The sequence below is a fragment of the Loxodonta africana genome, chromosome 25 (assembly GCF_030014295.1).
Source record: "Loxodonta africana isolate mLoxAfr1 chromosome 25, mLoxAfr1.hap2, whole genome shotgun sequence".
Classification (NCBI taxonomy): domain Eukaryota; kingdom Metazoa; phylum Chordata; class Mammalia; order Proboscidea; family Elephantidae; genus Loxodonta; species Loxodonta africana.
In genome coordinates this window covers 28,490,149-28,517,137 of record NC_087366.1, presented here as the reverse complement: position 1 = coordinate 28,517,137, position 26,989 = coordinate 28,490,149, and the positions used below count along the sequence as shown (strand labels likewise).

Sequence of the window (26,989 nt, the reverse complement as noted above, 5' to 3'; positions counted from 1 at the left end):
TAGTCCAACGCTGTCATTTTAAAATAAAGAGGGAGACCTGAAGGAAGAAGCTGCCTACCTAAGCTCACATTGTGAGGTTCTTTTTCTTGGCCCTCACTAACCAGCATCTGCTTCAAGGTTTGCTCAATGTGGACTTTAAGAAAACTCTGGGAGGAATTGATTTTGTGAGTGAGCGGATTGGCAGTTGCAACCCCCCACCATTTACACAACTTTCAATATAATATTAAAAACAAGGAAGAGGGAGAAGTGAAGTGGTGGGGTAGGGAATTTTCCCTGAAATTCTCAAAACGATGCACTGTATATTCTACTTCCTCTCTACTCTCCCCTATAACAGGTGGAATTCTACAGTGGTTTTCCCTTCAGTTGTTTGCCTATTCCTTTTTTAAAAGTTTCCATTATTATACCTGCTGGATAAGCAACATTCCTCTTTACTTACTGAGTTGTCATTCCAAATAAATAGTTGTCATTCCAAAATGTTGACATTAAAGAAGACATTTTTCAGGAATCTGGTAATTTCTAAGCAGCATCATGAAGCTGTCCTTTACTAATTTCATGTTACAACAAGATAGTTTTGTTTTTTTTTAAGTATAAGCCAGGGTGGTGACATACCTTGACATACCTTGAAACTGAGAATTTGAGGTTCAGACCTACCCAACAGCTCCACAGGAGAAGGACCTGCCAATATGGTCCCAAAAAGATTGTTGTTATTTGTTAAGGTGCTGTTGAGTCAGTTCCAACTCATAGCAGCCGTGTGTACAACAAAAAGAAGCACTGCCTGGTCCTGTGCCATCATCCTCAAATTGATGCTATGTTTGAGCCCATTGTTGCAGCCACTGTGTCAATCTGTCTCAATGCAAGTTTTCCTCTTTTTCGCTGACTGCCTACTTTACCAAGCATGATGTCCTTCTCCAGGGACTGGTCCCTCCTGATAACATGTCCAAAGTACGTGAGATGAAGTTTCACCATCCTTGCTTCTAAGGAGCTGTACTTCTTCCAAGACAGATTTGTTCATTCTTCTGACAGTCCATGGTATATTCAGTATTCTTCACCAACACCATAATTCAAATGCGTCGATTCTTCTTCAGTCTTTCTTATTCATTGTCTAGCTTTCACATGCATATGAGGCGATTGAAATTACCATGGCTTGAATCAGGTGTACCTCAGGCCTCAAAGTAGCATCTTTTCTTTTTAACACCTCAAAGAGGTCTTTTGCAACAGATTTGCCCAATGCAATAACATCCTTTGATTTCTTGACTGTTGATTCCATGGGTGTTCACTGTGGATCCAAGTAAAATGAAATCCTTGACAACTTCAGTCTTTTCTCTGTTTATCATAATGTTGCTTATTGTTCCAGTCTTGAGGATTTTTGTCTCATCTGTCAGTATGTTCTACTGTGTAGCTTGCGTGTTGCTGTGATGCTGGAAGCTATGCCACCAGTATTTCAAATACCAGCAGGGTCACCCATGGTGGACAGGTTTCAGTGGAGCTTCCAGACTAAGACAGACTAGGAAGAAAGACCTGGTGATCTGCTTCTAAAACAAAAATTGGCCAGTGAAAATCTTATGAATAGCAGAAAACATTGTCCATACAGATTACAGCCAAGAAAACCCAATGGGTCACTTCTGCTCTGTCACATAAGGTCGCTGTGAGTCGGAAATCATCTCAATGGCACCCACCAACAACACCTATTACAGAAAGGGGGTCAGTAGAGCTCACCCTTACTGGTACTAATCGGAGTATCCTGATCTGATTTTATCTGAGATTTTTATTCAAAATAATTAGGCTGCTGAGTGTAGAAGTGAGTATAATGATAATAAGTAAAGTTAACCATATTAATGGGTTAAAATACCTCACATTTGGTGCTAGTGGAAAACAAAATGCTTCACCCCTATTGCAAAAGTCACTAAACCTCTCTGAGAGCTTGATTAACAAGCTAATGGTTTTTTCCTTTTTACTTTTCAAATGCTATTCCCTAATTTTGCGTTTGATTTATCCTTTGGTGGGTAGGGCGGACCTGCTAATTTCATGCGCTTTAGCTCTTTTTTTTTAGCTCTACAGAAGAGGATGTTGCTTAGCAACTGCCAAAATAACTAATAGGCCTATATCTAGTAAAGGCTTGAAGGATTTATTTATTTTAAATTTCTGTGTTTGTTTATTGGCCGTCAAAACCAAGAGGAAGTTGCTTCACCTTCAGTTTATTCTGATTTCAGCCTTCTTGTAACTAATTTTTATGTGGGTTGTTTTTAGCAAAAAACAAATAAAAAAACACCGTATATTTAAATTGAATGTCTCCTTTCCCCTTTCATCTTCTTAGTAGCATTGTTCTCTGTTCATCATTTGCTTTAGTTCACCTTGTCCAACAAAATACCCTACTAAAGATATATGCTGAGTAAAGAAGTACTTTCTAATTCATTGGATACAAAATTCTACAGTATTGCCCTTTGTTGCTAAGAAGCTAATTGCTTTTAGAGGAAATATATTAAAGTTTTAGGAGAGGGAATTGCTTGAAGATTAAATTGAAGTATTTGATGTTACTTATAATGATTTTATTTTTAGTTATTTGAGATGATCTCAGAAGAGTCACTCTAAGTTAGGGTGGGGGGTGGTGGTATCACATTACAATGTCCTGTCAGATTCCTAACTGTCACTCAGTCTTGGCCTGTACATTGACAGAGGTTTAAGTCTTCCCACTATGACACACACACACACACACACACACACACACACACACAAAAGCTTTATTATTATACAAATCTCAGACCTGTTTTCTACTCTGCTTCTGTTTAACTGCCCAGGGATAAAGACAAAGTACCAGTAGATTTGTTTACTACTCCCTTTGTGTTGTGTGGCCTTGTAACATCAAAGACCACTTGCAGAAAAATACTAGCAATAAAAAGAGCACAGCCAACTTATGTTAATAGTGCATGTGTGCTTTTAAAGAGAACTTTCATCTTAGAATGAAGCTGCTTTACAAAATGGCTGCCTTTGAACTCTGTCTTGTAGAGAGGCTTCAGGCAAATTCATAGCTTATTTTCTTTCACAAGAAAGAACTCCTGGGATATCTTGCATAACAGTTAATTACCCTCTATACATACCAGAGGTTTTTTTTTTTTTTTAATGGGATGTCTTCAGTAAGGCATTACCCTAACATAAAATAGAGTAGGTTTTTTTTTTTTTTAGCTATATTGAATTACTGGTAGCTGCAGTAACTATAAATAATAGAATGGTTCATCTACAGTTGACTAATATAGAACTCATTTATAAACTATGCTTTGTTAGACCATATACACTGTGTTTACATCTCATTTATATTGTCAACCCTTGTCTAAAGAGAACAGTGTAGAATAACTGGAGTTAGTTTAAAGATGAATAATAAACATCAGCTATTTAGTAAGTAACCTGATATAAATACAGTATATGTCAGATAGTTTAAAAAAGAATTTTATAAGAACATACACAAATATGTATATGAGAGAGAGATAGGGGAGGGAAGGAAAAGAAAGAATGTTCTGGGTAAAGTTTAGCCTCCTTGAACATTAACATGATAGCATCAAGACTCGTTTACTGTTCAGTTTCACCAGAACAAAAAGAAATCCATAAGATCGTTAATAGTGAAAAAATTGTTAATAAAAGCAGCCAGTTATTAATGCTTCAGTTGTGTATTTCCAGGCCTAGCTAACTGGCACATTCATTTAATAAAGTTCAATAACAAACTTTTGCTTAACATTAAGTTTATTTGACCGACCTTATGAGCCAGCTTGTCCGTAACATTCAATGAAACAGCTCTCTGGTTTATACGTGGGAACAGAAAGTCGAAAGTATATGTGAAATATTTGATAGCTGAAAATCTCAAATACTAAACTTTGCATTTATTTTAACTTATTCCTGTTGCATAGTCATTTGACAGGAGTAAGGTCTACCAATTAGAATCACTGATCAGAATTTTCCCTTATGTCCTAATTTTTCTACTGTTCAGCGTAGAGATACCAGTAAGTGGTGAAGTGCCAGAGTCCCTGGTAGTGCAAACGTTCGTTTACACACTTGACTGCTAACCAAAAGGTTGGAGGTTTGACTCCACCCAGAGGCACCTCAGAAGAAAGGCTTAGAGTTTGACGTCCAAAAATCAGCCACTGAAAACCCTGTGTAGCACAGTTCTACCCTGACACACACGGGGTTGCCATGAGTCAGAGTTGATTCAAAGGCAACCGGTGGTGGAGATGGTAATGAAGCGTCAAAGAACTCACTGGCCATCAAGAGAAGCAAAAGGTTTTATTATTTACATGAGTTTTATGGTCTCCACAAATCATTAAGATTTAATACGTATTCATTTTACAATTTAGTTATTTATGCAGATTTGTTAATATATAAACATCCCCCTAGTCTTGGCTAGTTAAAGTAACTTTGTTTCACTATCGTTTCAATAATAGATGTTGGTCGTTTGAAGCCCTGGTGGTACAGTGGTTAAGAGCTTGGCTGCTGTCTAGTCACCTAGCGCTGCTGTAACAGAAGTACCACAGGTGGATGGCTTCAACAAAGAGAAGTTTATTCTCTCACAGTCCAGTAGATTAGAAGACTGAATTCGGGGCACCGGCTCCAGGGGAAGGCTTTCTCTCTCTGTCGGCTCTGGAGGAAGGTCTTTGTCATCAGTCTTTCCTTAGTCTGGGAGCATTTCTGCATAGGAAGGTCCAAAGGACGCGCTGTGCTCCCTGCGCTGCTTTCTTGGTGGTATGAGGCCCCCCTCTATCTCTGCTTGCTTCTCTCTTTTATATCTCAGAGAGATTGGCTTAAGACACTATCTTATCTCGTACATCTCATCGATATAACTGCTACTAATCCAGCTCATTACATCATAGTGATAGGATTTACAACAAGTAGGGAAATCACATAAAATGCTGGGCAGTCGTACAATACTGGGACTCATGGCCCAACTAAGTCGGCAGATTTTTGAGGGGGCACAGTTCAGTCCAAGACAAGTGCTAACCAAAAAGTCAGCAGTTTGAATCCACCAGCTACTCCTTGGAAACAATATGGGGCCGTTCTGTTTTGTCCTATAGGGTCTCTATGAGTTGGAGTTGACTCAGTAGCAGTGGGTTTAGTTGGTTGTTTTAATACTATAAATCAGAATCTCATATTACATAGCATAATTAAGTCTCTAGAAATGTATGGTAAATGAATATGAACAATAGTTTTATAACAGTTTTGAACATTTAAAAAATTGTACTGAAGAGTTATATTGAGATTTTAATACAGGATAACAAGGATAACATAATAAGAAATGAGTATCTAGCAGTTTTAGAAATTGCCAGAGAGCTGTTTGTTTTGCCTCTAATTCTTTGTAAGCCTTCTTTCTCAAAACTTTTGAAGATTTTCTTAGATGCCTAGTGGACATTTTAAATAGAAAAGGTTTATCACAGAGCATGTATGTTTTCATGCCTAAAGATGGCATCATATTACAATTTGTGACTGAAAGTAGAGCTCCCACATACCCTTGGACAACCATGTAGGCACTAGTGTAATCTCTTAGCTTCTGCCTTAATTTGAAGAGTAATTATAGGATAAGGATTTCAGCTATCTAAAATCCATGGGTGGTGCAGACAGTGAAGCACTAGACTACTAGCTAAAAGGTTGATGATTCGAACTTATCCCCAGAGGTGCCTCAGAAGACAGGCATGGCACTCAGCTTCCAAAGACCTTGAAAACCTTATGAGGCAGTTCTACTCCACACATTGGGGGTTGCCATGAGCTGGAATTGACCCGACAGCAACTAATAACAACAATTTTATGACTTTCATGATAATTGTAATTTTTTTTAAATAGCAAGCTGACTAAAGAAATATTCGTCTTTGATGATACTTTATGAAATTTTTAAAATCGGAGATGATCACTTTTATTTTTAGCGTGAAAAATAAACCCTCATTCAAATGAGTGAAACTAGAATGCTCTGGGCATTGCTACTGCTGTTACTACGACCGCTATTAGAAAATTATTAAGCTCTACACTAATGCCTAGACCAGGCACTTTACGTGTGTTATCTCATTGAATCCTTGCAATACCTCAGTGAGATCTGTTCTGTCATTTACCCCATTTTTCAGATGAAGAACCTGAGACCTGGAGAAAGGTTGTTTGTCTGCCAGCAGGAAATGACAGGGTAGAGATTCAAGCTTAAGGCTCTGATTCTAGAGCCCAGGCTGTTATACTTTGTGATCTGCTGCCTTACTAAGTGGAAAAACTTGAAATGAGTATGTGTTTGAGAATATCTTCAGGGGGATGGTGTCTACCAATCTATTATAAAGAGTGCCCTCTTAAAGGATGCAGAAAGCGATTTAAATAAAGTTGTTGATCTGGAAAGAGTTTTCATATAAAGATCTTCTACATTGGGTCTGCTATATATTTTTTGTTAATATTATTTTACTATTAATCATTTAAGCAATTTACATTTATTCTTAAAGCAAATACAAAACCACTGGCACAGTGGTTGAATGCTTGGCTGTTAACCGAAAGGTTAGCGATTCAAACCCCTCCGCTGCTCCTCAGGAGAAAGATGTGCCAACCTGCTTCTGTAAAGATTACAGTCTCAGAAACTCTAAGGGGCAGTTCTACCCTGTCCTTTAGGGTCACTAGGGGTTAGAACCGACTTGACAGCAATGGATTTGGTTTTTGGATTTTGGAGTATCATGGAAGCTGCCACTGACAGGTTATTCGAGTAATGTTGACTCAGTCGATGTTGCATTTTTTATTGCAGCAGTTCTTTTGTGAGTTGTACTTGTCAGTGACTTGAAAAGAAATAGAGTTTACTTTCAGTCTTATGTTTTTCTTTATATTTGCAAATGCCTTATAAATAATGCTTTTAGATCCAATATGAGTTCATAGTTCATATTTTCAATATACAATGAAATAATATTAAGAGAGAAATACTAAGAGACATATAGAGTCCACTTTGGGAAATTTAAAAGCTTTTATTGCCTGGAGTCAACCATTCAACTATTCAAGTACGGTGAATTGAATCTACTTTCTTCTCTCCTGCATTCATCTTATATTCAACCTAGCATAGGTGAGAAAAGCAAAACTGAGTCTTTGTAATCACACCTATTTCTGGCTCTGATTTACTAACAGTGTGACTTTAAGTAAATTACTTAAAAAGTCAGGGCAGTTGTTTCCTCTTCTATAAAATGGGAATCATAAAACCAGATTCACAGAATTGTTGTAAGGACTAAAAAGATCCGAAACCAATAAGATAATGTAGTTAAAAGCCCTGCCCCAGCACTTTTGTTATTGTTCTGTTAGTTGCCATGAAGTGGGCTCCCATTCATGGCAACCCCATGTATAAAAAAACAGAATGTCACTTGGTCCCTTGCCGTGTTCATGATCACTGGTATGTTTGAGTCCATTGTTGCAGCATTGGGTCAGTCCATCTCCTTGAGGATTTCCCTGATGTTTACTGGTCCTCCATTTTACCAAACGTGACGTCTTTCTCCAGTGAGCGATACCTCCTAAAGACACGTACAAAGTAAGCAAGTTAAAGTTATTCTGTGACAATATTCTGTGATCCAAAGGGTTTTCACTGGCTAACTTTTGGAAGTAGAGCGCCAGCCCTCTCTGTCCTAGTCTGGAAGTTCCACTGAAATCTGTCTATCATGGATGACCCTACCGGTATTTGAAATACTGGTGGCATTGCTTCCAGCATCATAGCAACACTCAGGCCACCACAGTAAGACAAACTGACAGATGGTGGTGGCTGCCCCAGCACAGTAGGAGTTAAATCTTTCTTCTTCTCTCCTCCTTCCCCGTTCATCCCTATTTTAAACTCAGTTGGTATCTGATTGAATTGCAGGTTTATTGGTCAAGTCTAAGCTTCAGGATAAGCTGCAGCTCTAAACCATTGCATAGGATATTTTTTTGACTCTAAGATAGAAATGAACAGTACAAAATCTTATTATAATACAATTATAAAGAAGGATTATATATTTCCACATAATAGCCCATAGTCACAATGTTTCATTGATCAGGTTATAACAGATGAATATCATTATGCAACAAATGCTCTCTTTGTTCCTTATTTGCTCATCACAATTGCTCAGTTTAACAGGTAATTGATTAGACTCTCTTTGCATTGCAGTCAAGAAACTGGAGAACAGCTAAACTATGTTGTTATTAAGGGGTGCTATCGAGAGGATTCTAACTCATAGCAACCCCATGTGACAGAGTATACTGCCACATAGAGTTTTCTTGGTTGTGATCTTTATGGGATCACATCAAAAGGTCTTTCTCCCACATAGCCGCTGGGTGGGTTCAAACAGCCAGCCTTTCCTTTAGCAACCAAGTGCTTAACCATTGCACTACCAGGGCTCCATTTAGCTAACTTAGAGGCAGTTCCCTGCTTTCCCCACATTATCAAGCTTTTCACCAACTAAGAGCTAGGCTGCTAACCAAAAGATTGGCAGTTTAAATCCACTAGCTACTCCTTGGAAACCCTGTTGGGCACTTCTACTCTGTCCTATAGGGTTGCTGTGAGTCAGAATCAACTCAAGGGCAACGAGTTTAGGGTTGGTTTGGTTAACCTCTCTCAGTCATTTCTAACAGAAGAACTTGTGTTAATTTCCAAGTTACCCCCAAAAAAGCAACTCCTAGAAAAATTAGGTATTGAGGGAAAACTGGTAGAGTATTAGAGTTTATTTATCCCTCTTGGATTTTTATTAATTGGATAAGGAAATAGAAAGAAAATTGAGGCATTGTGTTCTAGTATGCTGAGAAACCCTCCTCCCCATTTTTAAAGGTTGCAGCTCCATCTCCTGATTTTGGCAGATAGATGACCTTGTCCCTTCAGATGTCATTTATATTAATATTGATAATAACAGTACCTAACATTAATCAAATGCTTTTCAGAGCCAGGCTTCTTGCTAAAGACAAAAAAAAAAAAAACTAATCCATTGCCATCGAGTCGATTCTGACTCATAGAGACCCAGAGTAGAGTTGCCCCATAGGGTTTCCAAGGAGCAGCTGGTGGATTCTAACTGCCAACCTTTTGGTTAGCAGCCGTAGCTCTTAACCACTGTGCCACTGGCCTTTTATTCTTCATCGTAGCGAAACTGTTGTTATTTTCTCATTTTTGATGAGAAAACCAAGGTTGAGGGAGCTTATATAATTTGTTCATTGTCACACAGCGAGTGAGTGACAGAGCAAAGTATCAGACCAGGCTCTTCTGACCCTGGAGCCCAGGTATTAACAAAAATCAGGCTACAAAGGCAAAAACTTTGCAGTCTTCAACGATGGCCCTAGACCTACACATCGTATGTTCCAAATTTGTTGACCTGATATTTAAAACCTACCACAGGCAAACTCCAATCTGCCTTTGAAACCTTACCTCCTCCTGTGCCCATCATCAAGTCCCCATTCTGGCCAGGCTAATTTCATTTTCCATGTAAAAGAAAGTATTTCACTCTGTCTTCCAAATCCCATTTTTCTCTTCTATAAAGCCTTCCCTGCCTGCAGAAGGGCTTCATTCTGTTACAACCCCAATCTCTTGTTATTCCATTGTTTATTTTTCAGACATAGTCTCTATCATATTCTGTAACCTAACAATGTGTAACCGAAAAGTAGGTGCAGGAGATGGGAGATATCAGTGCTTGAGAAAGAGTAGTGTCTGACACGTGGCCCATTCTCGGTGTAGGTTTACTTACTTCCCTTATCATCTTTTAATGATGACTGGTTTTGGTGTGTACTTTGATGCCAGGCACACCTGGATTTGAATCCTGTCAGGCTCATTTCTAACTGTGAGAATTGAGTCAAATTGCTAAACTTCTCCACTTCAGTTACTTCATCTACAAAATGGGTAATTATAGCACCAGTGCTTTGACTTATTGTGAAGATTAGATGAAATTATCTAGGACATAGTGAGCACTTAATAAATATTAGCTGTCCTTATCATCATTACAAATTGTTTAGTAAGTGTTAGTTATGATAATTATCATAACTAAATTGAATGAATTACTATTTTACAAATTCTGCAAGCCTCCCTCCTACTCATTATCAAAAATGCCATCAAGTCAATTCAGACTCATAACTACCCTATAGGACAGAGTAGAACGGCCCCATGGGGTTTCCAAAACTGTAGGAGTGAGAATCAACTGGACAGCAACCGGTAATCTTTACACAAGCAGACTGCCACATCTTTCTCCTCAGAGCAGCTGGTGGGTTCTAACTACTGACCTTTCGGTTAGCAGCTGAGCACTTACCCACTGCACCACCAGGGCTCATATACATTATTAAAAAAACAGGCATTAGTAAATGCTGTTTTTTTTTTAAATGAGATATAATTTACATATCATAAAATTCATCAAGTAAATTCTGTTTTCACTGCATGACTTCAGCCAAGCCCACTGTTGTAAGCTGCCCACGTATAACTTGCTTCAGAGGCCAGAGGGCCCATTGGAAAGGGAGTTTTCTCTTACTACGGGTAGGGGTCTGGGGCAGCAAGTGTTATGGACTTGCAGAAAGAACTTGTGACAAATAAGCACTTGAACGAAAACTACCACACACCCCATTCCTGTTCCCTAAAGGTGAGTCTAAAAAGAAGAGTTCTCTTATCCTTGGAAAAAGGTCTAAGACTTTCAGTCCTGTTATTATTATTTTTTTATTGTGGTAAAAATATATATAACAGAACATTTGCCATTTCAACATTTTTTTACATGTTCAATTTAGTGACGTTAATTACTTTCATCACATTGGGCAACCATCACCCTGTTATTTTTTTAGAACTGGGCCAAATTAAGAATTGTCACAATCTTATAAGCTCATGTCTTAATATTTTTATTATTCTCTCTCTACCGAAAATCAGAAGGAAAAGTCCTCTTGGTTTTCACTATAGGTGGTAGTGATTTGGGGGTGACATATAACAGGTTCCACAGCCTGACTTATGGGGAGGGGACCCCGACATTACTGAGGTCAATGGCAGCTTTAAAATGGAAGTAAGACCAGCAAAGGCCAGGCCAGGCCAGGCCAGGAAGTCACACCTGTGGTTTAGTAGCCTTAGAGGAAAGACTTCAGTAGGGAAGTTGTTTACATTTTAACAATTTTTAAAATTGCTTTTTTTGCAACAAAGTGTTTTTTATTCCCTTTCACAGCAATCATATACCACAATGATCCAGATGAATAAAAGGTTGGAGACCAATGCTAGTCTTTTTCTTGTAATGCAGTATGGCTGCCCAACGTGGTACCGCTGTGTGGAACAATTGAAATACAGTTTTTATTAGTAGAAGTGTGTGGTTTCATGACGGCATCCAGTTGTGGAAAATGAATGTAGACTATCAACCATGTGGAATGGTTTGATTTGGTTGTTAGTAAAACTTTTTTAAAAATTATTTGAATGCTTTAGAAATTAAGGTAAAGTTATTTATAATTGGAATTCAGTTGTGTCCTCTGCTCAAAATGAGACAAGGTGAAGTTTAAGATAACATTTTCAGATGCGACTAAAACCATCTACATCTATGGGGGATAGCAAAAATCACTGGATACTTAGGAGCACTTGAAACACGTATTTTTGGTTAAAAAGCTAAACCAAACCCGTTGCCATCAAGTGAATTCCTACTAAAAGCAACCCTATAGGACGGAGTAGAACTGCCCCATAGGGTTTCCAAGGATTCAAACTGTGGACATTTTTGTTAGCAGCCATAGCTCTTAATCACTGCACCACCAGGGCTCCTATTTTTGGTTGGGTAAAGTTTAATGTCAGGAGCCGTGGTGCTGCAGTGGTTAAGCGCTTGACTGTTAACCGAAACATCAGCGTTTCAAATCCACCAGGCACTCCTCAAAAGACGTGGCAGTCTGTTTCCCTAAAGATTTATGGCTTTGGAAACCCTATGGGGCAGTTTTGTCCAGTCCTATAGGGTCGCTTTGAGTCAGAATCTACTTGATGGCAATGTTTTTTTTTTGTTTGTTTAAAGTTTAATCTGAAAGTGTTGGCTGCGGATTTTAGAGTTAACCAGTGAGATGTAAAAATCTGAATTGTTAGAGTTGCAGCTATTCTTTGATAACCTGGAGTCTCCCTCACTTCACCCTCATTCTTTGTAGTGAGATGCAAATGAGGAAGCTAGATACCCAGTATACGTGTTAAGCAAGCATTTATGTCCCACTGGTTTTTCTTTTCTTAGTTTAACTCTGGGGCATTTTTTTTTTTTTTTTTTTAAGAACCTGTGTTTTCTGAGGTTTTGAATTTGCCTAGCTTTTGCTAGAAAAGATAGGAAAGATAATGGGCTGAATGTTTGGAATTTGACAGGAGAGTAATGGTATTATTTGTTTTTGCATGATTTTAACTGCAAGAGAGCTAAGGTTTTGCTTGTTTATCTCTTTTACTTTGTGTTGTTTCCCCTCTGTAAAAACTCAGTAGGCATTACTGAGTTATCCTGAAATCCAAAATATTCTAAAAAGCTTATTTCTATTGATACTGCTATGTTTTCTCATGTGCATATTATTTTATCTTTTGTTCCTCACTTTGAGAACTTGGAGTCTGTAAAGTGCACACCTAAGTGCAAATAGAAACCTGCTTGGAATATAGGTGTTCTGTGATTAAGAAAGTGGCCGTAGGAGTTTTTTTCTTCCTTTTAGGTAATTCTTTATCCCTGTGTCAACACTGTGACTATTTCGTGATTTTGGAGATCCCTTCAAATTGAATCCTGTGTGTTTCATGGATGTTCATGTTGAATTATTCAGGATGGCTTCTGGATCGTATCCTTGTTTTAACATGAGGAGGGCAGCTTTGAACTAAGATGTACCTGTAAGGCTGTTCATGCCCAATTAAGCGAAGGACCCTTGGTCCGGAGCTGGAGGCTCTGCAGGGCTCCGACTACATGTGGGGGAGGCAGGAGACCTTTCTGCCCTGTACACCATATTTCTGTTGCCGTTGTTTTGTCTTCCTTTCCATCTGATCCGGATTTTAATGGCTGTTGTGATAAGAATCTTCACCAAGTAGAACCTGAGACACGGGAACAGCCACGAGAGCATGAGATGGGATCATTTTTTAACGTACATTACCTGACTGGTAAAAAAAGACTGGTAGGTAACAGAATTCTACTCCCATAATGAAACTACTTTGCTTTGCCGCATTTGTCGAGAATGCAGTAATAATGTCCACATCTTATCCATGCCTTTCTTGATTTTTGTTTTGGCCGTTTCTGAACTTGAGAATAAATGTTTTTGAAAGGCCAGGACGTGGGTTTATTTGACTCTTACTTAATAAGTATGATCCAGATAAGTTTTGGTTAAAAAGTTCGAGTCCCTAACAGTGGTTTAACTTACTAGTAAAAAACGTCTGCCTAGAGCATTGTGCACTTTCTATATGGGATCAAATTATTAACCGCAACTCAATAGATTATATAGGAGATTTAGGGGCCAGTGAGCTTGCGTTAATGGGGAAGGAACAATTTGGAACAGGAGAGTGAGAATGGTTATGCAACTCGAAAAATGTAATCAATGTCACTGAATTATACATGTAGAAACTGTGAATTGGTGTATGTTCTGCTATGTGTATTCTCAACATCAAGAAAAATGAAATACATGGAAAAAAAACTACAATCCTGGAAGAATTACTATTTGGATAAGATCAGTCACTTGAACGGGATATTCTCTGTAAATTCTTAAAGCCGCATTTAAAAATCATTGGAGATACCTTATTCATTAAAATTCTCTTGTCTTAATCAGATCTGGAGAAGCTTTTGCAAATTTGTAGCCAGTTTGGCCTCTGAATACAAAGACTATGAAGAGTAACGTACCTAATAAAAAGTAGAGCAACTATCACTGAATCCTCTTATACAGGCAAAAGAGCTGACATAAGTAAATCCAAACTGGGGTGCAAAGTAGACTAGATTTGTTGGGACATGTTTAGCAATCCTGAGGAACTTTCTAAGAAAGTTCTGGGATTAGCGTTACCTTTTGTTTCTTATTCTAATAAAGTCTCAAAAGGTAGTCCCACCTCCACTCCCCGCCTATTTAAAAACATAGTGGAGGGAAAGAGGACACATTGCTTTTGACTCTTTCTCAGCATACTTGGAAAACCTATGCTGTATTCCATCTGTCCCAATTTACATGACCATGAGGAAATTGAAACCTACAGAGGGTAAATGACTTGCCCTGAGACAGCCCACTGGTAGTTCCTGCTTGAACTGGGGACCACCTTTTTGCTTATAAGAAATGTCTCCTTTCCCACCACCCGTTTGATACACAATCCTCTTCTGATAAATTCTAGCAGCAAATAGTGGTGTCTGCACTACATCCTGTGATCTTAGGTAATTCTCCACCCCCATACCTCTTCTTCCCCCCACCCCCAACCCATGGAGTTGCAAGGTGTGAAGTAGATAGCTGCAGAAACCCAGGTGAAAGCAAGCTTGGGAGATACGTGGGTCTTCATCCACCAGGGAAAAGGAAAAAGAGTAACAAGATGTCTTGCAAGGAAGTAAAGGACTGTATGTAAACAGCTGCATACAATAGTTTCTGAAGTTTGGGAGGGTATTGGCTTGGCTGTTTTTTCTGAGACCAGAGAAAATAGCTTAGGAAAAGAGAAAAAGCCAGTTCAGCGAAATTTTTTCTAATAGATAATCAGTTTTCAAAGAGCACTTACCAAAAGGATGTTTTTCTTTGTAACTACAACTATACATTTAATTTTATAAGAAGAGAAACACTTGAATTCTTTTTCCCCCAACTCTGACAGTGAAGTATGGAGGAGCATTTTATGGGTGACAGAAAATGGAGGGTGCAAATCAAATTTCGGGGGCCCTTGCTCTAAAAAATGTACGTGCTGGTGGCTACACTAGAGGACCTCTTAGATTTAGCAATGAGATGTTAGTAATTCTAGTCACTGTGGCTAATTAGAACAGCCTTTTGAAGGCAATAAATTAGAAGCTGTGAAAATATTTATCTAAGAACCTGTATAGAATTCTTAAAGGATTGTATTTGAAGTTGCTAGCTTTTGTTTGTTTATGTAAAATTAAAACTATCTTTACAGCTTTTGATTATATTTCTAAAAACGTTTTGCACGTTTAAGGCCCTGAAGCCTTAAATGTTTTATGAGTTTAATACACATAAGCTAGACTATATTTGATATTGTTTTCCCAAGCTCCTTTTTTCTTGAGTTATCAGTGTTCTTCTTAACCAAGAAGATTACCTATTGTTACACTGAATGTGCTCTCCCAGGGTGCATAGGGGACTGCTCAAACGCGGTTGTAATTCTTGCTTGCCCCTGGGCGGTTGCCAGCAGGGAGTAAGGCATTATGGGAAGTAGTTTCTTTACCTTCCGCAACAGGTGTCTTTGTCAGTACACCTTAGTCAGATATCAGTGTGCGGAAGCACTGAGTCACTGTAGCAAAGAAAAATATGAAAGCAAGAAGAATTGCTTTCACATCCAGAAAATGGTGCTGCAAGATAAGTCTGAGATCTTCTGGTGCTAGTGAATGTGTGGAAGAGGATCACAGTATCTTTTAAAGTGCTTCTGAAAAGATAAAAAGGAATCTAAAGGTATGAACTGCCTGGACGCCTTGTAATGCCTTATCACCTGGTCATCATTTATTTTTTACCAGGTTAGTCAGCGTTAAGAAAATTGTGCTGGAAAAAAAAATTTTTTTAACAGAAAGAAGACAAAGCTGCATTGTAGGAAAAAAATGAAGTAAAAATGCTTTATTAGCTCTAACAAGGGTCAAACACAGTTTGAAGCTGTTTTAATTTTGAGGATTTATTTAAAGCATTGCATTTTTTGTTCAAATAAGCCTATTAGACTTGCTTCTGTTTCCTAGCAATAGGGTGTTTTTTTTCCTCGTGTGCGTGTGTGTGTGTGTGTGTGTGTGTAATCTAGAATGCTATGACACTTGGAAAATTCCTATTCACGTTTAAATGGAACATGGTACTACTATTTAACTAATAATCAATATAAATGAAGTTCCTTTACGAAAACATGGAAAAAGTAGATACTGTAGATCTCATTCTCCGTTTTGTTTGTTTCTGAAAAGCAAACAAACCCAAGACAACATACTGTTGGTAGTTAGGACTAAAAATTCCAATCAGTAGCCATATCTCTCTTGATTTTATACAAACATTGCCAAATTGATTTCTGGTTCTAAAAAATAATGTTTTGCATAGTACTACAGTGTCATAATATTATTTAAAAAGCAAAGAAAATATTGGCTTAATTAGGAATTTTAGAAAAACAACTTTAGGAGGAGCTTTCTCTGCCCTCCCCCCCCCCTTTTATTTGCTTAGTACTTTTTCCATGGGATTAAAAAATTTGCATACATTATATTTTCTGTCCGATAATTTAGGCAACTTTATAATAATAATTGTAGGCAGCTTTCAAACTTTTCATCTGGGAACATGGTGGCTCATTTACAGTCTCCAGCTGTACTTTTATAAAACACTCTTCTGGTGGCTAAGGCACCAATAGTTAGGGCTATTTGCTGATCGGGGAAATTAAAAGAAATCTCCGACCTTAAAAATAAAAGATGAAGAAAACTTTATCTGTGGGAGAAAAATGATCAGTTTATAAATGAGGCTCTTGTATTACTTTCTGAATAACAACAGAAAACTTAAGTTCTCAAAATTAAGAATACTGGATATTTTTGTTTTTGTTTTTTAGTAAGAGAAAGGGGGAGGGTTATTAATTGATATTGCTGTCTGTGCTTCATTTTTATATCTTGATAATTCTTTTTTTAACAGAATTAACTCAGAGAGGGAAAAGAATCGTTTTTTCATACTTTAGGAGATAATTTTTAACTGCACCAAGAATTCTATAAATTCTAAAAAATTAAAGGTGGTCATGTATTCATTTTCTTTGTGACAAAATAAGCAGTAAGAACTTTAAGAAAACCCACCTTCTCCATGGAGAATCTTCATAGAAATACTGAAATAAGAAGATGAACTATTATAAAAATCTTTAATTACCAAGAACATAAATTTAAACAGTTCTGTTTGTTTTTGTTTTTTGCTATAGGATACTTCTAGTCAGGCAACTTTATTTCCTTTTTCGAAGTGTGAAGAAGGTTTTCAGAAACCGAGTTTTCCAGCTGCTGTGTGAAGAATGCAGGTGTTTAGAGTATACGCTTCTGCGTAGATAAGAGACCTTCCTTAGTTTTCTGCTGGGGGTGAGCTGCTAGACAAGTCTGTGGTAGCACCTACTTTTATTTTCCTTCTGGATATTTGATACTCCACCCCCTCTAACTCAGGTGGGTGTGTACCTTGGCGTTGAGCTGCATTAGGATTTTTCCTTGGATAGTCTGGTTGGGAGCTGGGGCAGCAGCTTCTACCGAGGAAAAGCCAGCTGACAAGATGATGGAAGAAGTCTCCATTATGGTGGCCTATGACGCCCATGTTTTCAACCAGCTGCACGATGAAGACTTCCTCACAAGTCTGGTGGCCATCAGCAAACCCAGGGCTATGGTAGGTGGTGCCTTACACACTACTCTGGAGCTGTTTTTTCTTTCTTTCTTTCTTTCTTTCTTTTCTATTAATAATACTCCTGTAGCAATTGAGGTGTAGCTTCCTGGGAGTTAAAGGAGAAGTATTGCTGTTGGCTTTGTGTTATTCAGGCTGCAACGAGCTCTACAGGTTTTCAGTGATTTATGTATATTAACACTTAAAAGGCAGTAGTGCATTTAAGGGTAACGGATAGTGCATTTAAGGCATTTTAGAAGTAAAGCTTATGTTAATGCTTGCATATGTCCTGGGGTTGAGAAGACTGTTACAATGTCAAGCATCAGTTTGTCCCAAGTGTTTGCCTTGTATGTATGTATATGGTTAGTAGGTGAGGGCTACCTACATTTACACACATAATTCAGCCTGTTTGAAGTAGAGCATTTCAACCATTGGGCCTGAACACACATTGAGAATTCAGCTATCAAAAAACAAAATAATTTTAAGGATCTTTAAATTCCCAGTAAGAGGAACTCTTATGAAAATAAAATCTTGTACAATTTTATTTTGGATTTAATGTTTGGAAAAAAAAATTTTTTTTAACCGTTCTCTGAAGGTCTTAGTGTGCATGTCCTGGCATAATTGTTTTCATGTAGAAAATGAAGTTCTTGCAAGTGTTTGTTTGTCGTCGTTGTTTTTCTTCTATATAGATGTCATCCTTACAATGGGTAATGAATTATTTAAGATATCCATAATCCATGCTTTTTAAACAGACTTTTCTAACTATTGTACAAACTCTTATCCATCATACTTAATAGTAATCATAAGCAGCAGAATAAAAGAGTATGTCGTAATAGAGGCGCCTTGGTGGTAGAGTGGTTAAGTACTTGGCTGGTAACCTAAAGGTGGCGGATCTAACGCACCAGCTGCAGGAGAAAGATGTGGTAGTCTGCTTCCATAAAGATTATATCCTTGGAAACCCTATGGAGCAGTTCTGCTCTGTCCTGTAAGGTTGCCATGAGTCGGAATCGACTCGATGGCAACAGGTTTAGTATAAAATCCTACTTCCCTATTTTAAGGCATAAGAACCTTAAAAACATAATACAAAAATTCCTTCAATGAATAAATTCAGTGAAAAAAGCGAAGAGGAAATCCATGGCCTAAAGAGATATAAGGATCATATCAACCAAGTACAATGTATGGACCTTGTTAGGATGCTGATTTGAACAAACTAAAAAACATAAGGCAATCATAGAAATTTAACCACTGATTTAGACATTTAATGCTATTTTAAATTAAGTTTTAGGTGCAATAATGTTATGATTATGTTTTAAAATAGTGATTTAAAGACAAATATTGAGGTAGCTATGGATGAGATTTTTATGGATGAGATATCTGCAAAGATAAATAGTGATGTAGTAGAGGGGTTGGTGGTGTGAGTGAAACTAGATGACTGTGTGCTAGTAATTGTTGAAACTGAGTGATGGCTACAAAGGGATTCATTGTACTCTCTCCACTTTTGAAGATGTTTTATAGATGCAGTTTAAAAGAATCAGTTGGACAAAGAAAGCAAATACAGAGCCATTATATGCTTCTGGATGCATGCTTTTCCAGTTAACATACATAATTGTTGTTTTTTTGTAATGATGTACACTATGTGGAGATTATAGCTCACCCTCAGTTACCCACAAGATAGACAGAATCAGGACAGGATAGTCCATGGTTTTGAATAATCTTCCCAACAGCTGCACCATGGGAGAAAGATGTAGCAATCTGCTTCTGTAAAGATTACAGCCTTGAAAACCCCACGGTGCACTTCTACTTTGTCCTATAGGGCCACTATGAGTCAGAATCGACTCGACAGCAATGGAGCAATGGGTTGGGTTTTTTTTTGTTGTTGTTGGATAATCTTTAAGCTTCACTTTAGCTATTAATTTCATAATATTCTACCATGGAAACTTATCCAGAAATTTAGAATTTTGGTTCTTTTCGTACTGTGGTCTTGTCAAGATCCTCTTAAGGGATCTGAGCTGAGCCTTCAAAAACCTGGGGGAGTTTTCTAAGCCAGAGGGGAAAAGAAATGAAAATGGAGAGATGTGAAGCGACACAAGGTAGAGGGCAGAGGAAGCTGTAGGCAGTGGCCTTGTCATAGGGAACATCCTGCTATCAGTGTGTGTGTGTGTGTGTGTGTGTAAGAGAGACAGATGGGAAAAGATCTCACACATACTATGAGTTCCAAAGGAGGCTTTGAATATGTATTTAAATACAAACTCCACGATCTAATACCGAAAATAGTGAACGAGCCTAATAATCATGTGTCTTAGTTATCTATTGCTGCCATAACAAAAATACCACAAATAGACGGCTTTAAGAAACTGAAATTTATTTTCTCACAGTTTGAGAGGTTAGAAGTCCCAATTAAGAGCACTAGCTCTAGGGGAAGTCTTTCTCTCTCTGTCAGTTCTGGGGGAAGGTCCTTTTCTATTCAGCTTCTGCTTCCTGATTACTTCGAGATCTTCATGTGTCTTGGCATCTATCTTTCGCCATCCCTGCTTGCTCATTTAATCTCTTTTATATCTCAAAATACACTGTACACTAATCCTGTCTCATTAAATAACAGAGACGATCCATTTCCAAATAGGATTATAACCATAAGGCATAGAGGTTAGGATTTACAACATACTTTAGGGAGGCACAATTCAATCCCTAACACTATGCATACTCTGGCAAACTTGAATGGTTCAGGTTAGATGTTCACTTATTTCCTGCTGAAATTATGTAAACTTTTTAGTCTATAAAGTGGCTATGAGGGGAACATTGCCTTCAGATGTATGTTAGTTGAGGCCAGTGTATAACACTGTAAACATTTTTGGGTTAGGGTCGCATGAGTTGTAAACATTTTTGGGTTAGGGTCTCTATGAGTTGGAATCGACTCAATGGCACTGGGTTTTATAGTGTGCTAGGCATAAATAGAATGTCCTTTCCTTCAAAGACTTCACAGTCCAGTTAGAGAGACAAAAGAAATAAATATTTACGAGGGTAGTATTTGCTATCATAGGGTAGAGCAAAGTAGAGAATAATAACCACTAATTGGTAAGCAGAGTATGGAAAAGCCTTCAACAGGGTGTAGGAGAACTTGAGTTAGGCTTTGATGGCTGAGAGTTGCTTGACAGCCAAAAGAAGTGGGTAGGACCTTTCTGAGCAGTGGGAGCAGCTTGCACAAAGGCTGAGAGGTTAAATAACTATTTGGGGGGCTTTAAAATTACACAGTTCTTAGTTCAAGTTTTAGATCTGCTACTTACTAGTAAATTATTTAACTTCTCTAAGCCTTGGTTTGAAAAAAAAAAACCATTGCTGTTGAGTCGATTCCAACTTATAGCCACCTATAGGACAGAGCAGAGCTGTCCCATAAGGTTTCCAAGGCTGGTGGGTTCAAACTGCTGACTTTTTGTTTAGCAGCTGAGCTCTTAACCACTGCGCCACCAGGGCTCTGAAAAATGAGGGAAATAATAGTACTATGTCATTTGGATTACTGTGAGGACTAAATGGGAGGGCACTTGTAAAGTGTTTAGCACAGCGAAAGTGCTTACTAATTGTCTCCCTTCCCATTAAGGGAACGGCTATTCATACTGGAGAAGACCTCAAGCAGAGAGTGGAATGAATAGATAAGACACCATGGGGATGTGGAAGAAGGACAGGGGAAGACAAAAATGAGAAAATGGACTAATTGGGGCACCCTGGCAAATTATTTTAACTGTTTTGAGCTTAGTTTGACTAGGGAACTGCTGTTAGAATATTGGTCTTGCAGGGAACTGAAGCCTTCTGCCCTGAAGATGGTGCAGAGGATTGTAGATTTGAGCCTCAGGATAGTGAAAAGCAATGCAGAACCTAAAGGAGGGAGTTTATATGGGGCAATCCCACTGCTCAGTAGATGCTATCAATTATTACAGCAATAAGAATGGACTGGCAGAGGCCATATTATCCATGGAAAAAATTTAAAGGCCATTACGGTAATGCAGATGAGAAGAGTTGGTTAGTTCTTGCAATGGAATGAGTACCAGTTGCTGTCAAGTCGATTCCAACTCATGTCAGCCCCATGCGTGTCAGAGTAGAACTAAGCTTCATAGTATTTTCGTGGATGATTTTTTGGAAGTAGATCACCAGGCCTTTCTTCCAAGGCATGTCTCAGCGGACTCGAACCTCCAACCGTTCGGTTAGCAGCCGAGCACATTAACCATTTGTATTACCCACAGACTCCTTGCGATGGGTAGACACAGTAACATTATGTAGGAAGAAGTAGCCACTGATCTATATGTGAAGAGTAAATGATAGAGATAATTTGAAAATTACTGTAAGCTTCCTACCTTATAACATGAGAAAGGTTGTTGCAGTGCCAGCTTGGATGGGGAAGTTGGAGTTCTAGAATGTCATGGAGGAAAGATGACCCACTCTGGCTTTACCATGTTCCCATGTAGAAATCCAGGTCTAGATATCTCTGCAAGAGACTTGATTATTCTATGGTTAGAACACTGTGTGTTAATAAAAGCCTTTTAGCCAGACTAACACATGTCTATACTGTATGGGCATTGGATAAATGTTCTTAAATGACAAATACCAAAATAGCAGCACTGTGCCAGCAAAAGAGGGGAGCTCTTTCTGGGAGCTACAGTCTCTCTCTTCTGTAAATGAGAGATGAGGATGAACAGTCTGTAATTACTTCCTCCTTATTGGGTTGGCACATAGATTTCGTCAAGCATGCCAAATTAAAAAAAAAAAAAAAATTCAGAGCAATTCCATGTACCAGAGATTGGGAAAAATAATAATAAAATCAATACATTTATTTCTAAATCTTCACTGGATATACATTTTCATTATTGATAAGAATAAAACATTAAGTCAATTTAGATGCATCCATTTATTTAAAAATATATCTATATATATGAACTTTTGAAATTCTCATTGTTAATTAACATGTGCATGTTTTGGCAACATTTCATTATTTTCTGTTTAGTACAAGGAGCCAAATCTTCCCTCATTTCATTTCTCACTTCTGATACGAGGTAAGATTGTTATTGCTACGAGTAATAAAATCCTGAGCTATCGTAAACAAGAAAGGGAATTTATCTTAAGGACACCAGGGTGTGTCCCTTTAAATGTTAAGGGCAGGAGTTTTCCAGGCGTAGAGCTGGTACTAGACTGATGCTGGCAGGCACTCTCCCTGTCTCTTGCCATCTAATTAACTTCTCTTTTTAGGCCTACTTTATTTATCTGCTTATTCCCAAGTTCTCTGCTTCTTCATTCCCATGGCAGAATATGGCTGCCATACAGCATGTAGATTTACAGTTCTGCCGTATGCAGAGAGTTTAAATTGCCACCCCTCAATCTCAACTCCAGATTCCGTGGAGAGAATTAATTGAGTACTGTTAGGTCAGGTGCCCATCACTGGTCTAATCAACCATTTGGGGAGGAAAGTGATGTCACGATACAAATACGGCACTGGAAGTTCACCTATGTGGAGGAAAAAGGCGGCAACTCTGAGATTCCTGGGTAGTGTTACGTATCAGACAAATACCTCCAAAGAGTCTACTAATGATGGAATAAAAGTATTAACAGGGAGAAGTCTGGCATAATAATAGGTTTGTGGGGGAAAAGTTTAAAAAGTAATGGCACATTTTAAAACTATGACCATAACAGGTTTAATTGCTATAAATGTATAGACGCCTCATTAACAAAATGTTGAAATTTAGAAAAGAAATCATATTCTGATATCCATTCAAAGGTATTTGCAAAATCTTGGGTCATCATCAAACTTGTATTTTCATTTCTACAGCTGAAATATGTGTGTGTTACAGAGAGTATAGATTAGAGCCTTTGAGCATAGATTCTGGAGCCAAACTACTTTGGTTCTAATTCTACTCTGCCCCCAACTAGCTCTGTGACTTTGGGCAGGTTACTTAACCCCTCTGAGCACAGATCTTCTCATGGGTAAAATTAGAATCACATTAGTAGGACCTTAAAGGTCCCTGGGTTGCACAGTTTATGAGGGTCAGTGTGTTTGGAGGGCTGTGAAAGAAAGAAATGAGGTTGGGGAGGAAGTTAGTGGGCAGGTGATGATATAGGGCTTTGTAAGTCAAAAGAATTCAGGTTTTATTCCTCGTACGATGTCCTTATATTTTAAAAATCTGATGAACTAGATTTTAGGCTTGGTTAACAGAAATATAAAATGATGCTTAAATTATTAGAGAAACCAGTATTACATCAAAAACTCAGCACAGTAGTGAAGTTCAATGTGAAACCAAATTGCAGCATTCAAACTGGTTGCAAGGACTTCCAGCTGGTTTATAAATAGGATCTGTAAAAAATGCCAAAATAATGCTGTAGCACTTATGACCGTAATGCCCATAATGGAATTTCTAGCAGGCTGAAATCTTGTAGAAGCCCTCTTATCTGACATGGTTGGCTGGTTAACAGAAAAAGTTGGTTCAGGAGGAAAATCACAAAAATGGTACCTACTAACTTAAACATTTCCACTTAAAACACAAATATATACTCATTATCAATTTTGTTATAGGATTAGGACCTACTATTATAGGCGCTTTCCTTGAATAGGAATGCTGGAATCCATACTGCCTTTCCACTTTAAGCTTCCTTAAAGAAGAGCTGTAAATTAATAAACTTGTGAAGGAATCTAATGGTAAAATCTACAGAGATTTTTATAACTTTCTTCCATCTGTGACAGAGGCATTCCTGCCATTTAATGTGATAGTGACTTGTGTATTTAACCACTCATATTTGTCAAGTCTTTCCAATTAATTAAACTTAGCTTTTATAGAGACAGCAATTTAGTTTCTCTTCACACTGATTTCATTATGAACAGAAACAGGTTTGGGAACAAATGCAAGGAAATAAACTCATTTTTTACCATAAACTCAACTGTGGGAACAGCCTAGTAGCCACAAGAGTTCAGCATGCCCCAGTTATCAATTTGCATTACAGAGGGAATGGAGAGCATTAATTAATCAGGTGAGGTTTTTAAAGACTACTTCTATTGTACTTTCTTAAATATTGCTGAACAATGAACAACCTTAAATCTCAGTGGCACACAACAATGAGCATTTATCTTTCCCTCATGAGTCTGTTTATGGCTAGGATTTGATTGATCTTGGCTGGGTATAGTGGGCCATAGATAGGCATAGCTGAACTTAACTCCAGGCCACAGGTTTGGTTAGATCTACTTCACATCTCTCATTCTTCTGTGATCAGCAGGCTACCTGCAACCTGTTCTTCTCATGGGAGAGTTTGGAAGTTCCCAGAGGCATCAGTGGAAACATTTGACTCCTCTTAAAGGCCTAGGCTTGGAGTTAGCACCGTTTGATTTCTATCCATGTGCTATTGGCCAAAGCCAATCACAAGGCCAATTCCAACATCAGTAGGGTAGGAAAGTATACTGCACCGTAGAGGTTGGGGGAGGAGGGAGTGAATATATACTGAACAATAATCTACCACACGTGTAATAATTTACCCTTTGTGTGATCATCATGGTTAGGTTAGCTGTATAAAATATATAAGCACTGTGTTTCTCAACAACATACATAGTGTTTATATTCCTAAAAACTATATATCCATAGATTTGTCTTCAGAAGAATTTTTCCATTTTCTGCTCATTGGATATATAATAAAACCTGATTGAAAATTCAAACTTCCAAAAAACACTATTCATTCTCCATTACTCTTTTTCAAAATACTTGGAACTTTGAAGTAGCACTCTTCTCTCCTTCCCTCTGAGAGGTAATTAAAAACAGAAATCTCTTGCCAGTGAAATTGTATGGTATGCCAACAGTGTTATCCCAGCCTGATCCATCTTTATAGCCCAGGGGTTCTCAATATTTTAGGGGCCATAGAACCCCCATGGGAAACCCTGGTGATGTTGTGCTTAAGAGCTATGGCAGCTAACCAAAGTGTCAGCAGTCGAATCCACCAGGTGCTCCTTGGAAACTCTATGGGACAATTCTACTCTGTCCTATAGGGTCACTATGGCTTGGAATGAACTCGGCAGCAATGGGTAGACCCCCCCCCCCCGTTGGCAGCCTGGTTATGTCCATGGACCCCTCCTCAGAAAAAGTGTTTTAAGTGCATAAAATAAAATAAATAAGATTACAAAGAAAACCAGTTATATATTGAAATACAGTTATCAAAATTTATAAAAAGTTTTGTGATATATTAACATGTACTTCTTTATAAACACAGTAAATGATAAGCAGGCCTAATAAAAATTGCTATTCCAAAGTAGTGAAAATTATAAATGATATTTTGAGATATGTAATAACTATAATGTGATATGAAAATATCTATTTCCTATTGATGACAACATCACAAGTACTACAAGTGGATTTTTGCCTATATTCATAATTGAAGGATCTGCTAGATTTCAGTTAGAGGAAAATAAAGATGTATCTTTTCCATCTACGCTCATGGAAAAAATGAGTTCTCTCCATAACCCCCGACCTAACCTTTGACTTGTATTACCTAGGTACCTTTCCTTTCCTGTGGCTAGCTAGGAGAAGTATTGATCATGCCTTCCGGTTTCTCTTCTCCTTGAACATATAGAAAAATACTGTGACATTTGTGTGATTATTTGATGACTCTCTGTCACTAAACTGTAACCTCCATAAGAACTTGAGTCTGTTTTTCTCACCATTATACCTCCAGCCTACTATGGTGCCTGGTGCATTGTACACACTCTGTACCTATTTAAAGAATAGTGTTGGGGGAAAATGAAGCACTGCGTAGAATCAATCACTGGTCCACAGTGGATGATATTTTTGTGACAGTTGAATATATTCATAAATATTTGTACACATAAGATATAGAAAGTTATTTTTAAATCTTTTTATCCTAAGACCTGTATACTAAATTCTTATAAAATTGTGGAATCAGGTTAGAGTCTGGCTGAATACTTGAGTATTAGCTCTTAACTGTTAAAAAATAACACAGGGGTTAATCCTGCTGTTGTGGTAGTGGTTGTTAGTTGCCATCGCGTTGACTCCAACTCATAGTGACTTTATACATAACAGAACAAAACATTGCCTGGTCCTGTGCCGTCCTCATAATCATTACTATGTCTGAACCCACTGTTGCAGCCGCTGTGTCATTCCATCTCATTGAAGGCCTTGCTCTTTTTTGCTAACCCTCCACTTTACCAAGCATGATGTCCTCTCCAGTGGTTGGGCCCTCCTGATGATATGTCCCAAGTAAGTGAGATGAAGTCTTGCCATTCTCGCTTCTAAGGAGCATCTAGGCTGTACTTCCTCCAAGACTGATTTTTTCATTCTTCTGGCAGTCTGTGGTGTAGCCAGTATTATTCACCAATACCCCAGTTCAAATATGTCAATTATCCTTTGATCTTCCTTTTTTCATTGTTGTGCTTTCACATGCATGTGAGGGGATTGAAAAGACCATTTCCTGGGCAAAGAGCACCTTAGTCATCAAAGTAACATCTTTGCTGTTTAAGATTTTAAAAAGGTCTTTTTGCATCAGATTTGCCAAATACAGTTGTCATTTGATTTCTTGATTTCTGCTTCCATGGGTGTTGATTGTTGATCCA

General features: G+C 38.1%; 1 protein-coding gene across 16 annotated transcripts in view; it reads left to right on the top strand.

The window, feature by feature from the left end:
- Positions 1-26,989, top strand: part of RABGAP1L (RAB GTPase activating protein 1 like) — a 785,265-nt gene that overhangs the window by 657,051 nt on the left and 101,225 nt on the right. The window contains exon 20 of one of the 16 annotated variants that reach the window (XM_064276617.1): positions 16,967-17,285. The exons of 14 other annotated variants lie outside the window; for them this stretch is intronic. In XM_064276617.1, coding sequence (XP_064132687.1) covers positions 16,967-17,050 — 84 coding nt within the window. In that variant the 3' untranslated portion in view covers positions 17,051-17,285. Of the gene's footprint in view, positions 1-16,966; positions 17,413-26,989 lie in introns of those variants that run through there. One more of the 16 variants, XM_023549264.2, reaches the window with a different exon arrangement.